The 21,945-nt window shown below is 37.8% G+C and overlaps 1 protein-coding gene across 1 annotated transcript in view; it reads left to right on the forward strand.

The window, feature by feature from the left end:
• The window catches only part of LOC129233786 (natural resistance-associated macrophage protein 2-like), a gene marked incomplete at its 5' end in the record, with an annotated part of 88,397 nt that overhangs the window by 21,800 nt on the left and 44,652 nt on the right, over positions 1-21,945 (forward strand). Inside the window, 5 exon segments of the mRNA XM_054867761.1 lie at positions 7,446-7,584; positions 15,391-15,546; positions 17,152-17,310; positions 19,319-19,366; positions 19,483-19,521. Of these exon segments, the coding sequence (XP_054723736.1) occupies positions 7,446-7,584; positions 15,391-15,546; positions 17,152-17,310; positions 19,319-19,366; positions 19,483-19,521 (541 nt within the window).

A 21,945-nucleotide genomic window follows, 5' to 3' on the forward strand; every position in this document is an offset into this window, starting at 1 on the left:
TTAAAACATTGCAGCTCTAATAAAATAACAAATTTCACATAAACAAAAACAAAAAAAATAAGGTGAAGGTTGTACGTTTTCTTCTTTCTTGGGGAATTGAAAAAAAAAAAAAGAAGAATGAAGCAGTCTCAAGAGAATTGTTTCAGAGCCATATATTTAGTTGGTGCTGCCTGTTTCCACTTCGCAGAACTGTTTCGACATGCAGCCCTGCTCACTCACCAATGAGTCAATCAGTTCGTGCTCATTCAGCTATCTACAGGAGTTGACAGTTCATTTTTACAACTGAGTTAAAATTGTTAGCTAGCAAGTCGTGACGACTTGAGGGTGAAAGATTAATTCGAAATTTTGAATTAGTACGACAAGCTTCCTAAATGTAGTTAGTGTGATGCTGCAATTAAATTAGGAATTTCTCAATCTTTACTTTCAAATTCTCTTACTTAAACAACAATAAGTCAATATTTAAGATTTTATTTAAAATGTACCTTATGTAAGTTAAAATGTCAACTGTATTTTGCAACTGAACTAAAATAATACAATACAACTAGACTAAAAATAAAATACAACAAATCCTAATTTATTTCTTTTTTAGAGTATTTATACTTAAAAACCTTTTTTTTTTTAAGTGTAGGTATGCCGGTTTATAAAATCAGCCGCTTTATAAAATCAAATGTCCTCCGAACGAATGTGATTTTAATAAGCGTCGGGCCTGTACAAGCCAATTGCGAGAAAATTCACCATACATTATTTGTAAATATACAGGCGAACCAAAAGCCCTTTTAATTTTCTATTACGGGCAAAGCCGTGCGGTTACCACTAGTTACTAATAATAAAGCTGGAAGTCTCTCTGTCTGGATCTCTCGCTGTCCGGATCTCTGTCTGTCTGTCAGGATCTCTGTGACGCGCATAGCGCCTAGACCATTCGGCCACTTTTCATGAAATTTGGCACAGAATTAGTTTGTAGCATGGGGGTGTGCACCTCGAAGCTATTTTTCAAAAATTGTATTTTGTTCTTGTTCTATTCCAATTTGAAGAACATTTTCCCGAGAAAAATTATCATAAGATGGACGAGTAAATGACCAAGTTATCACAACATGGAACCGTAACATGGGCAAGCCAATTGGCGAAAAATTCATCATACATTATTTGCAAATATACAGACGAACCAAAAGACCTTTTAATTTTCTACTACGGGCAAAGCTGTGTGGGTGCCACTAGTAGTTGAATAAAATTACTTTTGTTTCTACAAACAAAGAAACTGGATTATCTAGCATCTGATGCCACAGGCCTTACGTTGAAATCAGAAGTCAGTCGGATGTCAGTAGTAAACATGGGCGCCCATATGCAAAATTGTAAGGGGGGTGGGCTCAGATATTTTAACCATGGTTTAGAAGGATATTTTCCCCATGTAAGCAGATTTCAGGACAGATTAGAGTCATTAAAATTTGACATTTTTAATAGCTTATTCATTAATGGCTGGAGAAGAAATGTTTTTACATTTTTGCAAAGAAAAAAGTACTAAAAGCAAGGAAGTTCTCATTTCTAAGGGGGGCTCGATCCCCCCTTCACCCCCCTTTATGGGCGCCCTTAGAGTAAAGAAATACATACCTAAATAAAACACGAATGTACTATGAGTTTCTTAATTACATAATGTTTTATAATCTACTAAATCCGAGATAACACCCAAAGCGAAGAGAAAGGGATAGTAACTCTTTCCTAAATGGGAAAATATTGACAAATTTATGAAACCTTAACATAAAGTTATGGGTATGTTTATTGTTATAATCATCATGAGTATTTCTCTAGTCAATACCGCAGATTTTAATAACATTTTGCAGAAAGTGCAGCTTAGTGCTTAATTGATTTAAAGTATTGTAAAATAAAATAATAGTTTAAAAAACTAAAAAAACACGCTTTCGTAGCAAATGAACTAAAAAGTTAAAAAATAATCTTTGGATGATAGTAATTGACCAATCACTTAATTTTAATGTAATACAAAAAAGCGTGGGGTGCTGTCTATTTACATTTTTGCTTGGACAACAAATGGAAGAAATTCAAGACAACTGATAAGAAGACCCCCCCCGCTTTTTTGTATTACATTAAAATTAAGTGATTGGTCAACTACTATCATCCGAAGATTATTTTTCACTTTTTAGTTCATTTTGCTACGAAAGCGTGTTTTTTTTTTTTGTTTTGTTTTTTAAACTATTATTTTATATTTCTGTTTTTTAGTCTTATGTTGGAGAATTATCAAGCGACGAAATTATTTATAAAACGAGTGCGAGGTAATATCTTCAAGTTAAGACAAGGGCACCCCGATGGGAAGCTACTGTGAGTCATCGATGTATGTTTGCGGAAATCATATCTACATTACTTTGAAAATTTGAGATGCATTTGAATAAAAGTTCTGTTAACAATGGTCTGATCAGCAATGAATTTCCAATTAAAGGCTCACCTTAATTTTGGCATGAAATTAGTCAAAAACAATTATATTTCATGCTCTAATTACCTTGGAACAAATTTTGTTTGATGCAGAAAAATTAAAGGTTTTTGTGGATATTTTTAAATAATTTTTGAGAGCATTTTTTAATGTATTTTTTAAATTTTTTTCCTTTATCACACTGTTGGATTTATGCCAAAATATTGATTAAAATTGGAGGAAACTAACAAGTAAAAGAGTTAATCAATTAATTTGAGTATAGAATATTGCATTGTCATCGGGTCTGAGGTCGCGTGCCAAATTTCAAAAGAATCCGATCGCAGGAAGTGGGCGAAGTTTGAGCTGCAAGATTCCGTTACAAAATACATACATACATACATACAGGTGAAGCTAATAAAAGCGTGTTAATAAAAAATAAAAAGATATTTTACTTTCTGATCAGAAGTAAATTTACACAGTAGACCCTCTTTACTTTAAACTAATTAGGACCGGAGGGGGAGGAGAGAGTCCGACTGGTCAAATCGCTCGAATAACAGAACATCTCATACTTTTCACATATCATACTTTTCCCATGTTCTGTACATAACACAACAGCTAGAATAACGTTGCTACGACGGATCATACGTGTTACAGAAAAGAGAGAACTGCATTGCAATGTATATTTATTTAATAATTAACACAATGTAAGCATTATTACCGCAAAAAATTGTTTAAAAAAAAAACTTTATTTACGTCACCTTGGTGGTGTCGGGTTAATGGACGTTCGGATTACCGAGATTCGGGTTAAAGAGGTCTACCGCTTTCCTGCACTTTACAATAGACTAATTGGCATAAACTGATGAAAAAACAATTTAAAAAAAATTAAAACTTCCTTATAGAACAATTTGCCAGAGAAAACCAGGTTTGACTCCTCCGGTGCCCCCCCCCCCCTCTAAAAACTATTTAAGTATCTTCCCTGTTCCATGGCACAGATTTATTATTGAAAATAAACAAAAAAGCTGAAATGAAAATTTCAAATAAAGAAAACAACTTGGAATACTTGACTTACCTCTATGTGCAGTTCAAATTAGATGCGGACGACTTGGAAAAAAGAAACTCTTTGTTTAACGGACAAAGTTTACACGCAATTCAAAAAATGTACCGACCAGGGCAGATCAAAGCTACCCTCATGAAATTTTAAAGTAGCTCCAATATTTATGAAAATAGGATCACGCATCTCGGGGAAATCTACTTGCACGTGTAAATTATTCATTTATTTTTTATTTATTTATTGACAACATATATTTCGAGTTCGTGCACTTGGTCGCTCAGGACCCGTATACGTGTAATTTCGACTACGAGATTCCCAGAAAAAAACAATAACACTAACATGTGCTGCCAAATCTTAATGAAAAAACTTGCAGCTCTGGAGCACCAGCAGATGTATTAACATTTTTAAAACGTTCGATTGGAGGGACATTCGGGTTGCGTTCGCGGAAGATAGGCAATAACCAGATTTGAAAAACTAGATCATTTGAAACTTGCTTCTTTACTAAACTAGCGTTAAAAGCAAGTTCTAGAAATCTATTCAGATTTCTTTTTGTTTTATTATACTACTTCGATTTCGATTCCGAGTCACAACTGACTTCAACTGTATTTATGTCGAGGACTGCATACTAAGTGCCTTGCCTCCATTATTTTATATACCGATAGAGGCAGCACCATCACCGGATCGAACAGTTAAGGACAATTTAGAACTAGTCCAGGAGCTAATAGCTACCTAGTGCTTGCACCCCCAGAGGTATCGTTTCACTTGGAGGACATTGAGACCACGAGCCTATTTAACGTCGCCCAGTCCCCTTTAATGACGACAGTGGGTCTTCGACCATCGAGGTTCGAACTCGGGACCCTCCGGCCCCGAATCCGACACTCTACCGATCGGGCTACCACGGCCCCAGCAGATGTATTAATTAACATTTTTAAAACATTCGATTGGAGGGAAATTCAGGTTGCGTTCGCAGAAGATGGGTAACAATCAGATTTGAAAAACTAGATGCATTTGAAACTTGCTTCTTTACTAAACTAGCGTTAAAAGCAAGTTCCAGAAATCTATTCAGATTTCTTTTTGTTTCATTATACTACTTGCTACATTACTTTTTAAATAGAAATAGGAGGAATAATAGGATATAATAGGATATAATTTTAGTAAGAAAAAGGTAAGAAAGAAACGCGCGCGCGTATTACACGACAAACTACAAGAAAAAAAGTGCCAACTACTAGACAAGATGCTAAACAGCTTTATATATTACATCAGAGAGTTGCGAAATCGCAAAGAGAAGGAAATAACATCGACAGCATCGGTGGGAACAGAACCCACGACCTCCTTTACTGTACTCAGTCAGCTGTCAGAGCAAGCGCATTCCGCCGCTCCGCCAAAGAGCCCCCCCATTGCAACTACAATTGCGTTGCTTGTAATGCGCTAGTTCCAGCTTCTTCACTCCACACTCAAGGCCTACCACTAAACGTGGTTTTACCACTGAAAAGAGATAAAATGGAGGGAAAGAAGACTTTCTTACGTGAAACCAAGAGCCCAAGTCACGTGATAGATTTCAAAGCAAAGCATTGGAAGAAATCAGGTTTCTTTCGCTAGTTTCACGCAAAACGTCTCAACCATTCGTCGTTGTTGAATCACGTGACTGAGAGTCGTAGCCTCAGCTTTTACTCAGCCAATGATTGGACTAGTTCCCTCTATTTCTATTCCTGCTCTAAGGGTTTTACCGGTTGGACAAGGTACTGTAGACATCTCCTTTCTCTCTCTATTTCTGTCCGGACAGTAGCAACCATTGATCCAGCAACTTTTAAGATATTGATTTGAAATGGGAATTTGAAGGATTTTGTGTTCACGGCAGCTGGATCTTGCACCAGTCGCCATTAGTGCACACTAGAGTCTTCGACAGACTGGTATCAAGTCCACGACTTTTCAGCCATGAACTCGGAGCTTTACCGACCGAGCTATCTCAGCCCTAACCGACCACTATCATTACCTGTACAGGATGTAAAATATTACGGTGGTCATCAGTGAGGCGTTGGACTAGTAACTGCACAGTAAGGTGGGCTAAAAAACAACTTTTTATTTCGATGATGGGTAGTACAGAAAATGTGTCATTGGTGAAGCAAAGTGCACATAAAAAATTTGAATATTTTCTGACAATTTCTTGATCTGCCGCAATTGGGTTGAAGTTTCGAAAAAATGCTGTTTTTTCATGTTTTTAGCCAAATCTAATAACAATAGTATGTTTCTGTTTTCGATGATGAATTGCGCTGAAAAGGTGCCATTGGGGGCCGTGGTAGCCCGATCGGTAGAGTGTCGGATTCGGGGCCGGAGGGTCCTGGGTTCGAACCTCGATGGTCGAAAATCCACCTTCGTCATTAAAGGGGACTGGGCGACGTTAAATATGCTCGTGGTCTCAATGTCCTCCAAGTGAAACGATACCTCTGGGGGTGCTAGCACCAGGTAGCTATTAGCTCCTGGTCTAGTTCTAAATTCTCATTAACTGTTCGATCCGGTGATGGTGCTGCCATCTATCGGTATATAAAATAATGGAGGCAAGGCACTTAGTATGCAGTCCTCGACATAAATACAGGTGTAGTCAGTTGTGAATCGGAATCGGAAGGTGCCATTGGTGGAACTAAACTCCCATAAAAATGTTAGAGTGTGTGGTACAGTTCTTTTCTTTGCCACAAATGAGTAGGAATTATAGCAATTTTCAGTTCTTTTAACGTTTTCAATAAATTTCCTCAATTAGTAAAAATTTTGTTTTTGCCATATTTCTCCGCCATAATTATAGTTTTATCACATGAGGTGCATTTTTAGATGCTTGGTGCGTCATAAATTAAGTACTTATTGCGTATAAAATTCTAAATGTGCCGTCCTACTGGACAGCCGCGGGTTCCCCGCTCGCCGGTCGAAGGCCCTCGGGTGTGATGATGGTGGCTGATGCACGTTAATTCTGTCGCGTTACAATGTCCTCCTAGTTTCCATTCCAAATCGATGGATCAGGGAGGTTCTGGTCTGGATCCAAAAACAGAGCGGTCTTCAGTTCTCCATCCAAACGGGTTGAACCGCGTAATCGTTTAATTGAAATATTTTATTTATTAAACTTAAATCTAGAATATCTATACTCGTCTTTAAAAAGGAACTGATTTTGAATCAGCTCCACTCCTCACTGGTTATAATAATAATCGATGTGTTTTTTTGAGCAATCACGATTGTTTATTCTTCTCACTTGACCGTTTTTTTTTTGATGTCCTATGATTTTATTCCCCCCCCCCCGCCAGCACCGCCGTCGGCCGGCCGCCTCACGATGCTCCTCCTCTAGCCAAAACCTTCTCCAGGTTGCGTCACTTACTTGCCTACACTTACACATACACATACGCTTACACATAAACCTACACAAACACATACACCTACACACACAAACGCATCCACACACGCATACATGCAGACACACCTACACATACACACAACTACCCACACATACACATAGCCCCACACAAACACATACACACAACTACACGCACACGCTACACACATACACATACGCCCCACACACAAGCAAGCATATCCCACACACGCAAACACACACAGACGCCCCACACACAAACAAGCATACCCCCCACACACACACACAAACACACACACCTACACACACAAACACATCCACACACGCATACATGCAGACACACCTACACATACACACAACTACCCACACATACACATAGCCCCACACAAACATATACACACAACTACCACGCACACGCTACACACATACACATACGCCCCACACACAAGCAAGCATATCCCACACACACAAACACACACAGACGCCCCACACACAAACAAGCTTACCCCCCCCCCCCACACACACACACACTCGTGATTGCGAAAAACATAATTTGAATTCAAGATGTCAAAGTTCAATTTATTTTATTTTTTATTTTATTTATTTATTTATTTATTTTTTTGCAGGATTCCGTTATACGGAGGTGTCCTGCTCACCATCTTCGACACTTTCACGTTCCTCTTCCTCGACAGATACGGCCTGCGCAAACTGGAAGCTTTCTTCGCGTTCTTGATACTCATGATGGCTGTCACTTTCGGGTACGAAGTAAGCATCATTCATGTAAATACCCTGTTTCGCGTGAAGTTATGGTGGAAGTGAACGTAAAGGGTTGCTGTTTGATCGCCGTTATTTGCCACATTTGTTGATTCCTCGCTGAACGGGCGATTCTATTTTTAAGGAGCAAAATTAGTCGGTGGATCATTTTGATTATTTAAAATTTGATTGTGCAGTAGTGAAAGCTATCGCACTCGTAACACTTTTACAAATGAAAGCTCACTATTATTTTCCTTAAGGGGAAACTCTTTAATTATTTATTTATCACTGGAATTTTGCCTTTTAGGATATGACGGGTGGAAATTGCTTCTACATTTGAACGAATCAATTGCCTGTTTGATGATATTTTGGTCTTTGAAATTTTAACCCTAACTCTCGTGGATAAACCCTGAACTCCAGTAGATAGTGTCCATTGCTAACCACATTTCCGTTTCTTCATTCATGGCTTCACTAAATTTCGCTTACACTTACTGGCCGTGACATCCGCTGAAACTCATGGCAACACAGAGGGCGCTACAGGGAACCCCTGTTTCCATTACGTTGCCATTGATTTGTGGATGCAGGGGTTCCGTGCAGCGCCTCTTGCGGTCAAAATGAGCTACGTCCAATCAAAAATAAATAAACTTTGAAACGTTGACATTGATTGGTAGATGCATATGAGCGGATCATAATTGCATCTGTTTAACACAGAAAAGTCAAAAATTGAAACCCCCGTTAAACGTCAGCGCTATCTAGTGGGCCATGTTTCAGTCTCCTAAAATTACAGTCTTATCAGCCTTACGAGTACAGCCTTGCCAAAGTAAAGCATTTTCCTTCATGTCAAACATTGCCAAAAAATATTATCAAATTATCATGGCACGCTATGGTGCGAGTTTCATTGTTGATGACGTCACAGAGCGTTACTCGATCAGCGAATTGGCTATGAGGATTATTTATTTATTGTGATTTTTTTTTTCTTTTTGAGCAAAGAAGGTTACTTATTGATCTTTCTTGGACGTAGCTTAACGTTTCATATTCTATTGTTTTTGTGATTGATTGATGGTGAGACACGTAATGCTTTACGTGTCTATTTATTGCTGAAAACAAATCTTTTCATATCTTATTGCTGCTTCTTTCCCTTTTTTTCTATCTCGAAAACACTTTTTATAGACGTTTTGTTGGAGTATACAGTTTAGAAAGTTGAAATGAAATTTTTAGCCTGTTTCAAGCAAATGAAGGCTGTGAAATGAAGTAATGAAGGTTTTGTCTTTTCCAAACATAATTTTTAATAGGATGTTTGAGGACTGTCTTCCTTTTTCTCTCATTCTACTTTAATTACTCGTATTCTTGAAACGTCATTTACGTCCTTTTTCTGTATTGATGCAAGTGCTATACAGTTTGAGTTGAAGTAAAATCAAATAGGTATTTCTTATAATTCTTCAAAAATATTTTTTTTTCAATACATTTCTTTGAAAGGTTCCTGTCACAATCTAAATCGGGAAAAACGTGATTTGTATGAGACAACAACAAAATATTTTTCTGCTTTTTTTAATACGATTGATTTTTTTTTTTTTTTGAGAGAGAGAGAGAAATTGACAAAATAAAAAAAAAGTCAATGCTTCGAAAAGTCTCAAAAAGTGGCGCTGTTTCCCTTTTCTTTTTTTTTTTTTTTTCAACGTCAAACAAACAACGCTATCACCAAGCGTCACGTGAGGATTGTTGTGGATGTCACGTGGCTTTGCTTGCTTCCACAACTACTTCTCGTAGAATAGACTATGGTTCGCGAAAATATTTTATTTCAAAAAAACACAGTCGGGCTCCTTCGTCATTGTACGGAATTTAAAAAAAAAAATCCTTTTTTTTTTTGTTGACAAACAAACTAACCTAAACTCTCCAGTATGCAGGGGCGGATACCGACTACCATTTTAGGGGGTATCATGCTGAAGTATGACTCCCTCCCCCAACTAGCTTGAGTTTCAACCAAAAGCACCAATTCGGCCAAGAATGAGGCACTTAATGGGGCACAAAAATTTAAAGTAATTTTCATAAGCAATGAAAAGAATTTTAAAGATCATTAGTGATGTGTGGAACCAGGAACAGATGCCCATTGAATGGGAAGAGGGTTCAATTTTCACCATCCACAAAAAAGGAGACAGGCTGGACTGTCGCAACCATCGTGGTATCACACTTTTGAATGTGACTTTTAAGATTTTTTTCCAAGATCCTATTTCGTAGACTTCTTCGGTATGTCTGAAAAGTTGTAGGAAACTATCAATGTAGCTTCCTGGAGGGGAAATCTACCATAGACCAAATTCACTATATAAGACAAATCCTGGAAAAGACCAAAGAGTAATTGATACCTACCATTCTGTTCATTGACTTCAAAGCAGCATATGATTGCATCAACAGGAATAAATTGTTCGAAGCGATGTACGAATTCGGAATCCCTCCTAAGCTTATCAATCTTGTCAAAATGACTTTGCGAAGCGTAAAATGCAGGATTAAGACCATGTCTGAAGTATCGAAGATCTTCTATACAGAGAGAGGCCTTAGACAAGGAGACTCTCTGTCTTGCATTTTGTTCAATTTAGCCCTTGAAAAGGTTATACGAGACTCAGGTATCAACACTAGAGGCACAATCCTGCAGAGAACTATACAGATATTGGCACACGCGAACGATATCGATATCGTTGGGCGAAGAAAACAGGATGTGGTTGAGGCATTTGTTGCCCTTGAGAGCGCTGCCAGGGAGTTGGGCTTGGCTGTAAACGAGGAAAATACTAAGTTTTTGATTGCAAGCACTAGAATACATGATGTGCAGTCGCTTAATATTGGAAACTATACTTTTGAAGGAGTCACCCAGTTTAAATACTTGGGTACGCTTATTACCAGTAAGAATGAGTTTAAAGTTGAAATTGGAAATCGAATTTTGATGGCAAATAGATGCTACTTTGGCTTAAAGAGCCAATTAAATTCTAAGCTCCTTTCCATTAATACAAAAATAAACCTATACAAAACCCTCATAAGACCGATCATTTTCTACGATAGTGAGACATGGGCAATTAACAAAACAGAGGAGAACAGACTTCTCATTTTTGAAAGAAAGATCCTTCGGTCAATTTTTGGAGCAGTAAAGGAAAACGATGCTTGGAGAAGTTTATATAACTTTGAAGTATACCATAAATACAGACAACCCAACATCTTAAGAGTAATTAAAGCCAACAGAATCAGATGGCTGGGGCACGTATTTAGGCGTGCAGATCTGGACCCGGTTAAAAAGCTAACTTTTTCGAAGAGATTGAGGGTACAAGGAGAAGAGGAAGACCAGTAACAAGGTGGCTGGATAGTTTTGAGAAGGACCTAGAAATTTTGGGGATGAACAGGTGGAGAAACCTGGCAATGTGTCGTACCGCCTGCAGGAAGCAGATGGAGAAAGCCTTGGCCTGCACCAGGTTGTTGTGCTGATGAAGCAGAAGAATGAAAAGATGTAGTATTTCGAATATTTACTTTCAAAAATAATTAATGGTTTGAAAAGACTACGGAAATCGTTTACATTTCATTCATAAAGTGTTTGAGCACAATGTTGATGGATACTATTCTTGACGGTTTAGGGAGGGGAGGGGTTCACGACCCCCATGATCCTTCCCTTGTATCCGCCACTGCCAGTATGCAGGACGTCTTATACAGTGGTGGTAAAAAAAATAATTGCATCACCCGCGCCTTATAGGAGAGGAGTATCATCCCGACTGCATTCAACACACAGTCAAGCATCCCGTATCCCAGATGATTTGGGGATGTACACTACTGGCCATTAAAATTGCTACACCAGGAGGAAATGCAGATAACAAAATGATATTTATTGGACACATATATTATGTTAGAAATAAAAAATGATTAAATTTTCAAGAAATTTGGGTGGATAGATCCTGAGAAATCAGTACCCAGAACAACCACCTCTGGCAGTAATAACAGCAGTTATACGCCTGGGCATTGATTCAAACAGAGATTGGATTGCATGTACAGGTACAGATGCCCATGCAGCTTCAACACGATGCCACAGTTCATCAACCGCAGTGACTGGCGTTTGGTGACGAGCCAGTCGCTCGGCAACCATTGACCAGACGTTTTCGATTGGTGAAAGATCTGGAGAACGTGCTGGCCAGGGCAACAGCCGAACATGTTCCGTATCAAGGAAGGTCCGTACAATACGGGCAACATGCGGTCGGGCATTATCCTGCTGAAACGTAGGGTTTCGCAGGGCTCGAATAAAGGGTAGAGCCACGGGTCGTAAAACATCAAAAATGTAACGTGCACTGTTCAAAGTGCCGTCAATGCGAACAAGAGGTGACCGAGACGTGTATCCAATGGCGCCCCATACCATCACGCCAGGTGATGGGCCAGTATGACGATGACGAATGCACGCTGCCAGTGTGCGTTCACCACGATGCCGCCAAACACGGATGCGACCATCATGATGCTGTACACAGAACCTGGATTCATCTGAAAAGATGACGTCTCGCCATTCGTGCGCCCAGGCTCGTCGTTGATCACACCATTGAAGGCGCTCCTGTCTATGACGCAGCGTCAAGGGAAGCCGCAGCCATGGTCTCCGAGCTGAGAGTCCATGCTGCTGCAAACGTCTTCGAACTGTTCGTGCAGACACTTGTTGTCTTCCAAACGAGCCCGTTTCTTGACTCACGGCTCGTGACGTGGTTGCACGATCCATTAAAGCCATGCGGATAATATGCCTGTCTTCTCGGCTGCTAGTGATAGGTGGCCTTTGAGATCCCGCACGGCGTTCCGTATTACCGTCCTGAACCCATCGATTCCATATTCTGCTAACAGTCATTGGATCTCGACCGACGCGAGCAGCAATACTGCGATAAGATAAACCGCAATCCCGGTAGGCTACAATTCGACCTTTATCAAAGTCAGAAACGTGCTGGTACGCATTTCTCCTTCTTACACGAGGCATCACAACAATTTTCCAACACGCAGCAACGTTCAAACTGAATTAGCACGTGGGAAAATGTCTGTACAATTTCCTTATTTAAACACATTGTAGGTGTCGCTGCGGGCGCGTGCGCTGTCTAAATGCGCTGAAAAGCTAATCATTTGCATATCACATCATCTTCTTCCTGTCGTTTAAATTTCATGTCTGTACTATGTCGCCTCCTTGGTGTAGCAATTTTAATGGCCAGTAGTGTATTTCTGATCAAGGAGTTGTTGGGCTTCACTTTGTGAAAGGAACAGTAAACGCTCAGGTGTATATTGGCATTTTGGAGGAGAAATTGCTTCCTACTGTCCGGGATCACTTTACTCCAGTTCCAAACGTCATTTTCCAAGATGATTCTGCTCCTTGCCATAGGGCAAAGCTGGTAAGTAACAATTTAAAAACCTTTATCCTGCCATTAGACTTAAATTGACATGGGGTTAAGTAATTTTTTTTTCTCTAAACTCACACGCAGGCTCAGAAATGGAAAAATGAGCATGGGGTCAGCAGTTTACCTTGGCCCGGAAACAGCCCCGATCTACGTAAACAATTACCAGATTCCTGCTGGTTAATGTTTATTTCATAAGTTTTGCAGAATTTCACATATATTCATCGTTAATCGGTCGACCAAAACTTCTCACATAATTCCATTATTGTGAAAATGCGAGGGTGATGCAATTTTTTATACCAGCACTGTAAACGTAGCGACAAGGGAAGCACATTACAGCTAGGAATGATAACTGCATTGGAACTTATATACGGAAACGCCAGAAGAAAGTTATATCAAAGGTCTGAAAGAACACAAGAGAGTAATTACTAATAGAAACGATTAATTCTGTGGATTTAGTAAAAGTAGCGTACTGGAATGCTAGTGCTGGGGGAGTCCAGTAGTGTAACTATTGGGTCTAGCGCCCCTGGCGAACTAAAGAAATTGCGACCCTCCCCCCAGGGTAACCTACATGGGAAGTCACCGGAGGTCATTGTGACCTCCGATTTTTTTGAGGGGGGGACATTTTGATTAATTGATTTGACAAATAGGAGGCAGCATTGTAATTTTTTTTTTCTTATTATTCTTTTTAGAATTGTTCTCAATGATACCTAACGTTCCTTCTCAGTAGATGTTATGCATGTGTCTCTAGCTCTTTTTCTTGCGAGTTTTTCTTTTCTTTTCTTTTTTTAAGCATGTTTCAAGTTCTATGATCAAAAAAATAAACATCTTATTATAATTTTTTTTTTTTAAATCAGTTGAAATGCCGCCTCCCTGGTTGATGCGCCCCTGGCGAGAGTCATTCCTGGCAACCCCTAGTTACTGAAGGAGTCATCCAGCTCATAAAATTACGAGAGAGGCTCAAAGTTTATAATCAATAGGCTTCTACAATCAAATCAAGTTAATGTTTTTCTACTGACTAATGACTTTCTTGTGTTTATCAAAAACATCTCCCTCTGCTACTACTTTCTCCTGGCATTTCCGCTTATTAGTTCCTAATTGCGATACAATTATCACTGGTTTATATGTTATCGGCATACCTGAAAATTTGTAGCAATATTTATTAACCTCTTTCGTCCTTGTATTAGCTCAGTTTTTTTATCGCGCCTCATCTTAAAAGTCAAAACACTATGCTTCTTTTATTAAACGCATCTGTTTTTCCGATCCCAATTCTTGAATATTGGGTTCCAAATCTGTAACATCATCATTAATAGTTAGGTTTACCAGATTTCCCAAATGCTCAACCGGGACACCGAATTGCACCATCCCCCCCTCCTCAGCGTAAGGAGTGTTCAAATGGTACACAGTACACACCTCTGGCTGGTGGCTGATGTTAAGTGTTTTAGAGGGTGGTTCATTTTTAATGCTATGAATAAATGGTTACTAATTATTAACCTAAACCAGACACTATAACTAAATATTATATAAGCAGATAAATTTAAAAAATTTTATTTCTTGTATGTTAATATTTATATGGAGGATGAGGAATAAAAATTTGAAAAATATTTACGAATACTTTTAATCCGCTAGGACTTTTTTTAGAAAGTCTTTTTCGGTTTTAATCTCGTTGTGAAAATCTTCACAAGTCAATCCGATAGTAATTTTACGTGTCAAAGCTACAAATTATTCTAAGTAATCCGTCACAGTGAATTATTTTTAGACTTTTTTAGTCATCTGAAAACAAATTTATCTTTTACCGGCCGGGACACCGAGATTTTGTCTGAAAACGACACAGTCGGTCAATCCGGGACGTCTGGTAAAGGCTATTAATGGTGCTTTTCGGTTTGTAACTCAAACAACAATGATCCACACTGGCTGTCTTCGCGGGCCGAATGTGGTTCACAGGTCGTAGGTGGGGAAGCATATAAACAACTTTTACTCAGCTAGGGACCTTATAACAGTTTTGGGACTTTTGATTGGACAGCCAACGCAAACGCGTCAGCCATGTTTTTTTTTTCAATCATCCAACGCATGCAAAAAAATTTCCTCCTCAGAAGTTTTGAATTCACGTTTGAATGTTTTCAATTCTTCCTCTCCTTCGAATAATGTCGAGAAGATCTTTTTTAGAAATGAAACAATAATTGGAGCATGCAAAACAAGTTATAAACGAGATGGATGACGTTTTTACTTGGTAGCCAATAAGCAGTCTCCAAATTTGTACATGGTCTCTAGCAGAGTAAAGGTTTTTTACATACGGTAAGCAACCACTGCATTAGGTGTGTGTGTGTGTGTGTGTGTGTGTGTGTGTGTGTGTGTGTGTGTGGTACCTATAACTATTTCACTGTGTATTTAAATCAATGACATTTCTAATTTTAATAACACGGCTGTTCGTTTTCAGTATGGCGTCGTGGAAGCCGACCAGGTGGAGGTCGTCAAAGGTTTATTCGTGCCCGGATGTGCGGCCTGCACCAGCAGGATTCTGCTGCAGGCAGTGGGAACGGTCGGTGCGATGATAACACCTCACAACCTATACCTGCATTCTTCACTGGTGAAAGTAAGTTTTTTGCAAAAACGTCTCTAAAAACTGCAGGAGTCCCAATTTAATGACTTTAACTGAAGAATTGTGAATAGATTTTTTAAATATTAGTTTCTAAACAGTACCTTTTATTTGTAATATTACAATTGCGTATATTTCTTGCTGCATAAATCAGGCACTCCCAAACTTTTGCAAGTCATGGAACGAATGAGTGCGAGAATTTGAAGAATGATAATTTTCTCATGTTAGTTTAGTCATTTCTCTCAATGATATGCGTTTATAAACGTGAGCTTGTTCGCCTTTTTTTATTAATACGCTTTTATTAACTTCACCTGTATGTATGTATGTATGTATGTATCTTGTAACGGAATCTTGCAGCTCAAATTTCGCCCACTTCCTGCGATCGTATTCTTTTGAAATTTGGCACGCAGCCTCAGACCCGATGACAATGCAATATTCTATAATCAAATTAATTAGTTAACTCTTTTAATTGTTAGTTTCCTCCAATTTTAATCAATAATTTGGCATAAATCCAACAATGTGAAAAAGGAAAAATTTAAAAAAATACATTAAAAATTATTTAAAAATATCTACTGAAACCTTTAATTTTTCTGCATCAGACAAAATGTGTTCCAACGTTCCAAGGTAATTAGAACATGAAATATAATTGTTTTTAACTCATTTCATGCCAAAATTTAGGTGAGTCTTCAGTTGGAAATTCATTGCTGATCAGACCATTGTTGAACAAAACTTTTATTCAAATGCATCTTAAATTTTCAAAGTAATATAAATATGATTTCCGCAAACATACATCGATGACTCACAGTAGCTTCGCATCGGGGTGCCCTTGTCTTAACTTTAAGATATTACCTCGCACTCGTTTTACAAATAATTTCGTCGCCTGATAATTCTCCAACATAAGACTAAAAAACAGAAAAATAAAATAATAGTTTAAAAAACTAAAAAAACACGCTTTCGTATCAAAATGAACTAAAAAGTGAAAAATAATCTTTGGATAATAGTAGTTGACCAATCACTTAATTTTAATGTACTACAAAAAAGCGTGGGGGCTTCTTATTAGTTGTCTTGAATTTCTTCCATTTGTTGTCCTAGCAAAAATGTAAATGGACAGCGCCCCACGCTTTTTTGTATTACATTAAAATTAAGTGATTGGTCAACTACTATCATCCAAAGATTATTTTTCACTTTTAGTTCATTTTGATACGAAAGCGTGTTTTTTTAGTTTTTTAAACTATTATACATACACAAGTACACACACACAAACACATACACCTGCACACACACAATTACATATACACACGCATACATACAGACACCTACACACACACACATACAACTACACACATATTCATGCCTACACACATACACATACCCCACCCCCACGCACACACATTCATACACACAACTACCCACATACTTATGCCAGCACACAGACACAAACACACATGCCTACACACACATACACATACTCTCTACACACAAACACACATACCCCCCACACACAAACACACACGCCTACATACACACTCGTGATTGCGAAAAACATAATTTGAATTCAAGATGTCAAAATTCAAATTAATTTTTTTTTCTTCTTCTTTCCAGTCTCGGAAAATCGACCGCAAATGCAAGGAGGATGTGAAAGATGCCAACCGCTACTACTTCATCGAATCCGCCATCGCTCTCTTTATCTCCCTCATCATCAACATCTTCGTCGTCTCAGTCTTCGCGGCGGGCATGAGTGGGAAAACGAACAGAGAAGTGGTAAGGCTACTTATGCTTTTTTTACTCGCAAACAGTGTTGATGTTATTGTTTTATTAAATTCTATATCTATATATATAAAAATGAATGTTTGTCTGTATGTCATCCATGAACTCAAAAACTACCCGGCAGATTTGGCTGAAACTTTCACCGTTTGTTATTTTTGGTACTGGGAATGTTTATAGACCAGTTCGAAAAAAATGCGATCGATAGTTCCTTTCTTATTCCAATTTAAGTAACAATCTATTGGATAAATACGAATAAAATGATCGGCTGCAGAAATGAATTCGCGTGAAAGATCTCATTGATAAGAAGTTAGCTGTTGCCATTTTTCTTGAGTTTGAACAAATAAATTCTTTCTTTATTGTTTTATGGCTTTTCATGCAACGGGGGGATTTAAAACTTTTTCTATTTGATATTTTTAGCGATGGATTGATCTTGCAAACTGCGTGAGTACAAAATTTGAGTATAGTCACGGCTTCACTGGATACCTGGACCGATTATTATGAAAATAGCTATATATATGTATTTTTGCACGGAGAAGGTGCATAATATGCTCATTGAAGCCACTCGCCACCAGGTGGCACTGCAGAGTAGCAACTTCTGCCCCGTTCAACCGATTGTCATGAAAATCAGTATAATGATGTATTTTTTTGTTGGCGTAGCAACGCGCGTCGGGTACAGCTAGTCATTTATATTTTTGAGGTTTTCCCGAGCCCTTCTTCCACTACAAAGTTGAAGGAAGCCTTTAGAAAGGAGAAGAACCATGAGCGTGGGAATTTACAAAAATTGCTTTTAAGCAGACTATAATTTGTTTGTCGTATTAAAAGCGGGTATATTTAATTTCTCTCGTGTCCAACGATAGTAATAGAACGAAAAAAAATGAGTAATCAAATCATGAAACCGAAAATCGGTTTCGATCAGCACCGAAAACTTTTGAATTCAAGGTTATTTTTTTCAAAACACTCTGCAAAAAAAAATGTCCTCTTATGCCCTCTTAGAAATTAATATTAATGAGTCATAAATGGTCTGTAGAAAGACCCTGAAAAGGAATTAGCTGCGCAAACCTGCGAACTTTGGATCCTGAGACCAAACAAATCGAAAAAAATCCATTGTAACATGCCTGTGTAAGCGAACAAGTGAGAGAGATTTAAAAACATTTTAAAGCGCTTTTTGGTGTTTTCGCCCCACTGTGCGGCGTTTCAAAGTGCCTTCTCGTGAAAAACGGACAATACTTTGCATCATAATTATTCTTCACTCGACGTTAAATCCCGGTTATCACAAATTTGCCGTTTCAACTGCGCTTGCGCGTGGACTTAGCTGATTTCAAAACTCTTGCTAAATTAATTAAACATTTTAAATTTGGTAATAAATATGAGATGGCAAAAGATAAAAATTAGAAATCACAAAGTTTTTTCCGATTTAGTTTTTAGGCCTCGGTAAAGATTGAATTTTGCGTCTTAATTATTAATGGATTCGGTGTCTGAATCGTCTGTCCTTTTTCAGGACCAAATTTTTAACCTCAGAAGAGCGTACTAGAATTTCAGCGTCACTTCTAATACAAAGCCGAACCCTCAACTTAAATAAAAATGTATAATACTAAGTTGTTTAAGCCTAACGTAAAATATCCGTAAAAGACGGATTTCTGTACTAATATTCCAATCATTTTTGCAGTACACAACGCGTTTTACATTTATGTTAAATAAATATTTCCAAACTAATAAATATTGAAGTGTCATTTTTCTCTTAAGATTATCAGTTATTCATACCCGTAGTTTCATATAATATATCACGAAGTCGCTGTGAAAATATTCTAATCGCATTCATTAATTTGCTGGGACTCTCGCTCAGCTTAAATATAAACAAGCAACACGAAATCTTGAAACAGAAAGCCGAAAAAGCTAAGTCCGCGCAAGCGCAGTTGAAATGGCAAATTTGGTGATAACCGGGATTTAACGTTAAGTATTAGTCTTCAGTCATGAAGTAAAAATCCTCAATCTTTCATTTCAGATGGAAAAGTGTCGTCAAGCAGATATAAACGTTACAGACATATTCAAAGTAAGTAATGTCTTGTGGTTGTAAATTCTGCATGAGAAAAACGCATCTGAAATGAGTGTGTATCTGTTGTATCATGCACATACCTTACTCTTAAAGACTATCTCTTTATATTTTAGGATAACAACGACACAGTGGATGGTGACATTTACAGAGGGGTAAGTAGCGCCAAGTAGTTGAAGTTCATCCGGGGTAGACCGACCAGCGAATGAACCCTAAAGCGAAATTCGATTTTCAAAAATGTCCAGCATCGTTCAAAACTAGCAATTTGGTATGTGGCAGTAAAAGCATTTTAATTGATGTATGTCATGATTTCTTAAATATGATGAATAAAAATAAGAAATGAAGCACAGAATTCACAAAAAAATATGGCTTTGTTCGAAGTTCACAAAAACTCGATTTAATAGTGGACTGTAATGAATGAATGAATTCAAGAGAATTCGCACAAAGACACTCAAAACACAACTCAAGAATAGTTTCACACTCGGACAAGAACAAAGCACCACTGAACTGGCATAAAGAATACGACACAATTAATTAGAATGTTGATCAAGGTCAAAGTATTTTTAAGCTGTCACATAAAGAAAAATCAGTGAATTTACAGTAGTTATATTCAGATAAAATGATAAATCAGGCGTGGGGGGGGGAATAGAACAGCGTCATTTTCTTTATTCTTCCCTTATTTGGGTGGGGGGTTAACAACCCTCAGTCACTGGGGGGATACTCTGTGGGAAACCCATAAATTCATCAGATCGGTTCATGCAAAAGGAGAAATCCCAATTGCGCAACTATGGAAACACCAATTGCGCAACCACTTGAACTCCCACAAGGCTAACTGTGAAACAGCACTGACAGTCAGAGGAAGAAGAGTGAACGTGTAAATATGTGTATTAAATCAGTGATTTACTAAAACCGAGTTATGCAGTGAATATACCACCTCTGACATCACTACAAATCCCCTGATTTTTACTTTCTTCTATATCTTCTTTACTAATAATAAAGCAGAAAGTCTCTCTGTCCGGAGGATGTCTGTGACGCGCATAGCGCCTAAACCGTTCGGCCGATTTCCATGAAATTTGGCACAACGTTAGTTTGCAGCATGGGGGTGTGCACCTCGAAGCGATTTTTCGAAAATTCGATGTGGTTCTTTTTCTATTCCAATTTTAAGAACAAAACTATCATAAATTACGAAATTATCATAACGTGGAACCGTAACATGGGCACAAGCCAATTGGCGAGATACGAAATTATCATAACGTGGAACCGTAACATGGGTACAAGCCAATTGGCGAGAAATTTCACCATACATTATTTGTAAATATACAGGCGAACCAAAAGATCTTTAATTTTTCTATTACGGGCGAAGCCGTGCGGGTGCCACTAGTCTAATATATAGAAGAAAGTATTGGATTCGTGCAAATTTTCGAATTTCGAATTTTGACGGATTCGAACGTTTTGAGGTGTGCTGAGCCCATTTCGACTATTTTTCTTTATGTAACAGATTAAAAATACAGTCGGACCTCCATATATCGAAGTACTAAATTGTCGGAAAAAAATTTCGATATATAGAAACAATTTGTTTTTATCACAAAAATCTCCTAAAACATTAAAATTGAAACTAATTTACGTGTATGAAATCCAATTTCAAATTAATACGAGCATCGGATTAAACGAAAGTTAAGAATTAAAAAAAAATAAAAGAAATTACATTTTTACGCCTTCACACATACATCTTCATTCTTCAATTCAACTTGATCCGCAACATTAGGGGATTTTCGTTTTGACAATGTAATCGAAAGAAAAGTAAAAAATCAATCTACCTTATTTTTGAATGATTTTTACTGCAGCTAAAATGACTAGGAATGCTAATCAACAGACAAAAGGGAGAACTTGAAACTGATTTTACAATGTTTCTCGTTACAACTAAGATTTGAAATAAACTCGAGGGAATTTAAGAACTCCAGAACGAAACAACGACCTTTCTACACACCCCTTAACCCCAGATTCCTTATGAGTTTCGTAGCAACCTTTAGTGAACGTAATTTTCTCCCCTAACCTTCATTTTTCATGAGACAAAGTCTAAATTGGAAAAAAAATATCTACGAATGTCTCGAAAAAAATTCGATATATAGAGATTTTTTCGATATATAGAAAAAGGTTTTCTATATAATGAACATAGAAATTTGCTGAGATTTCAATGTATAGAAAATTTCGATATGTAGAAGTTCGATATATGGAGGTTCGACTGTACTTTGACCTTGATCAACATTCTAATTAACTGTGTTGTATTCTTTATGCCAGTTCAGTGGTGCTTTGTTCTTGTCCGAGTATGAAACTATTCTTGAGTTGTGTTTTGAGTTTCTTTGTGCGAATTCTCCTGAATTCATTCATTACAGTCCACTATTAAATCGAATTTTTGTGAACTTTGAACAATGTCATATTTTTTTGTGAATCCTGTGCTTCATTTCTTATTCTTATTCATCATATTTAAGAAATCATGACATAGATCAATTAAAATGCTTTTACTGCCACATACCAAATGCTAGTTTTGAACGATGTTGGACATTTTTCAAAATCGAATT

This window comes from Uloborus diversus, unplaced genomic scaffold (assembly GCF_026930045.1).
Source record: "Uloborus diversus isolate 005 unplaced genomic scaffold, Udiv.v.3.1 scaffold_720, whole genome shotgun sequence".
NCBI classification, from domain to species: domain Eukaryota; kingdom Metazoa; phylum Arthropoda; class Arachnida; order Araneae; family Uloboridae; genus Uloborus; species Uloborus diversus.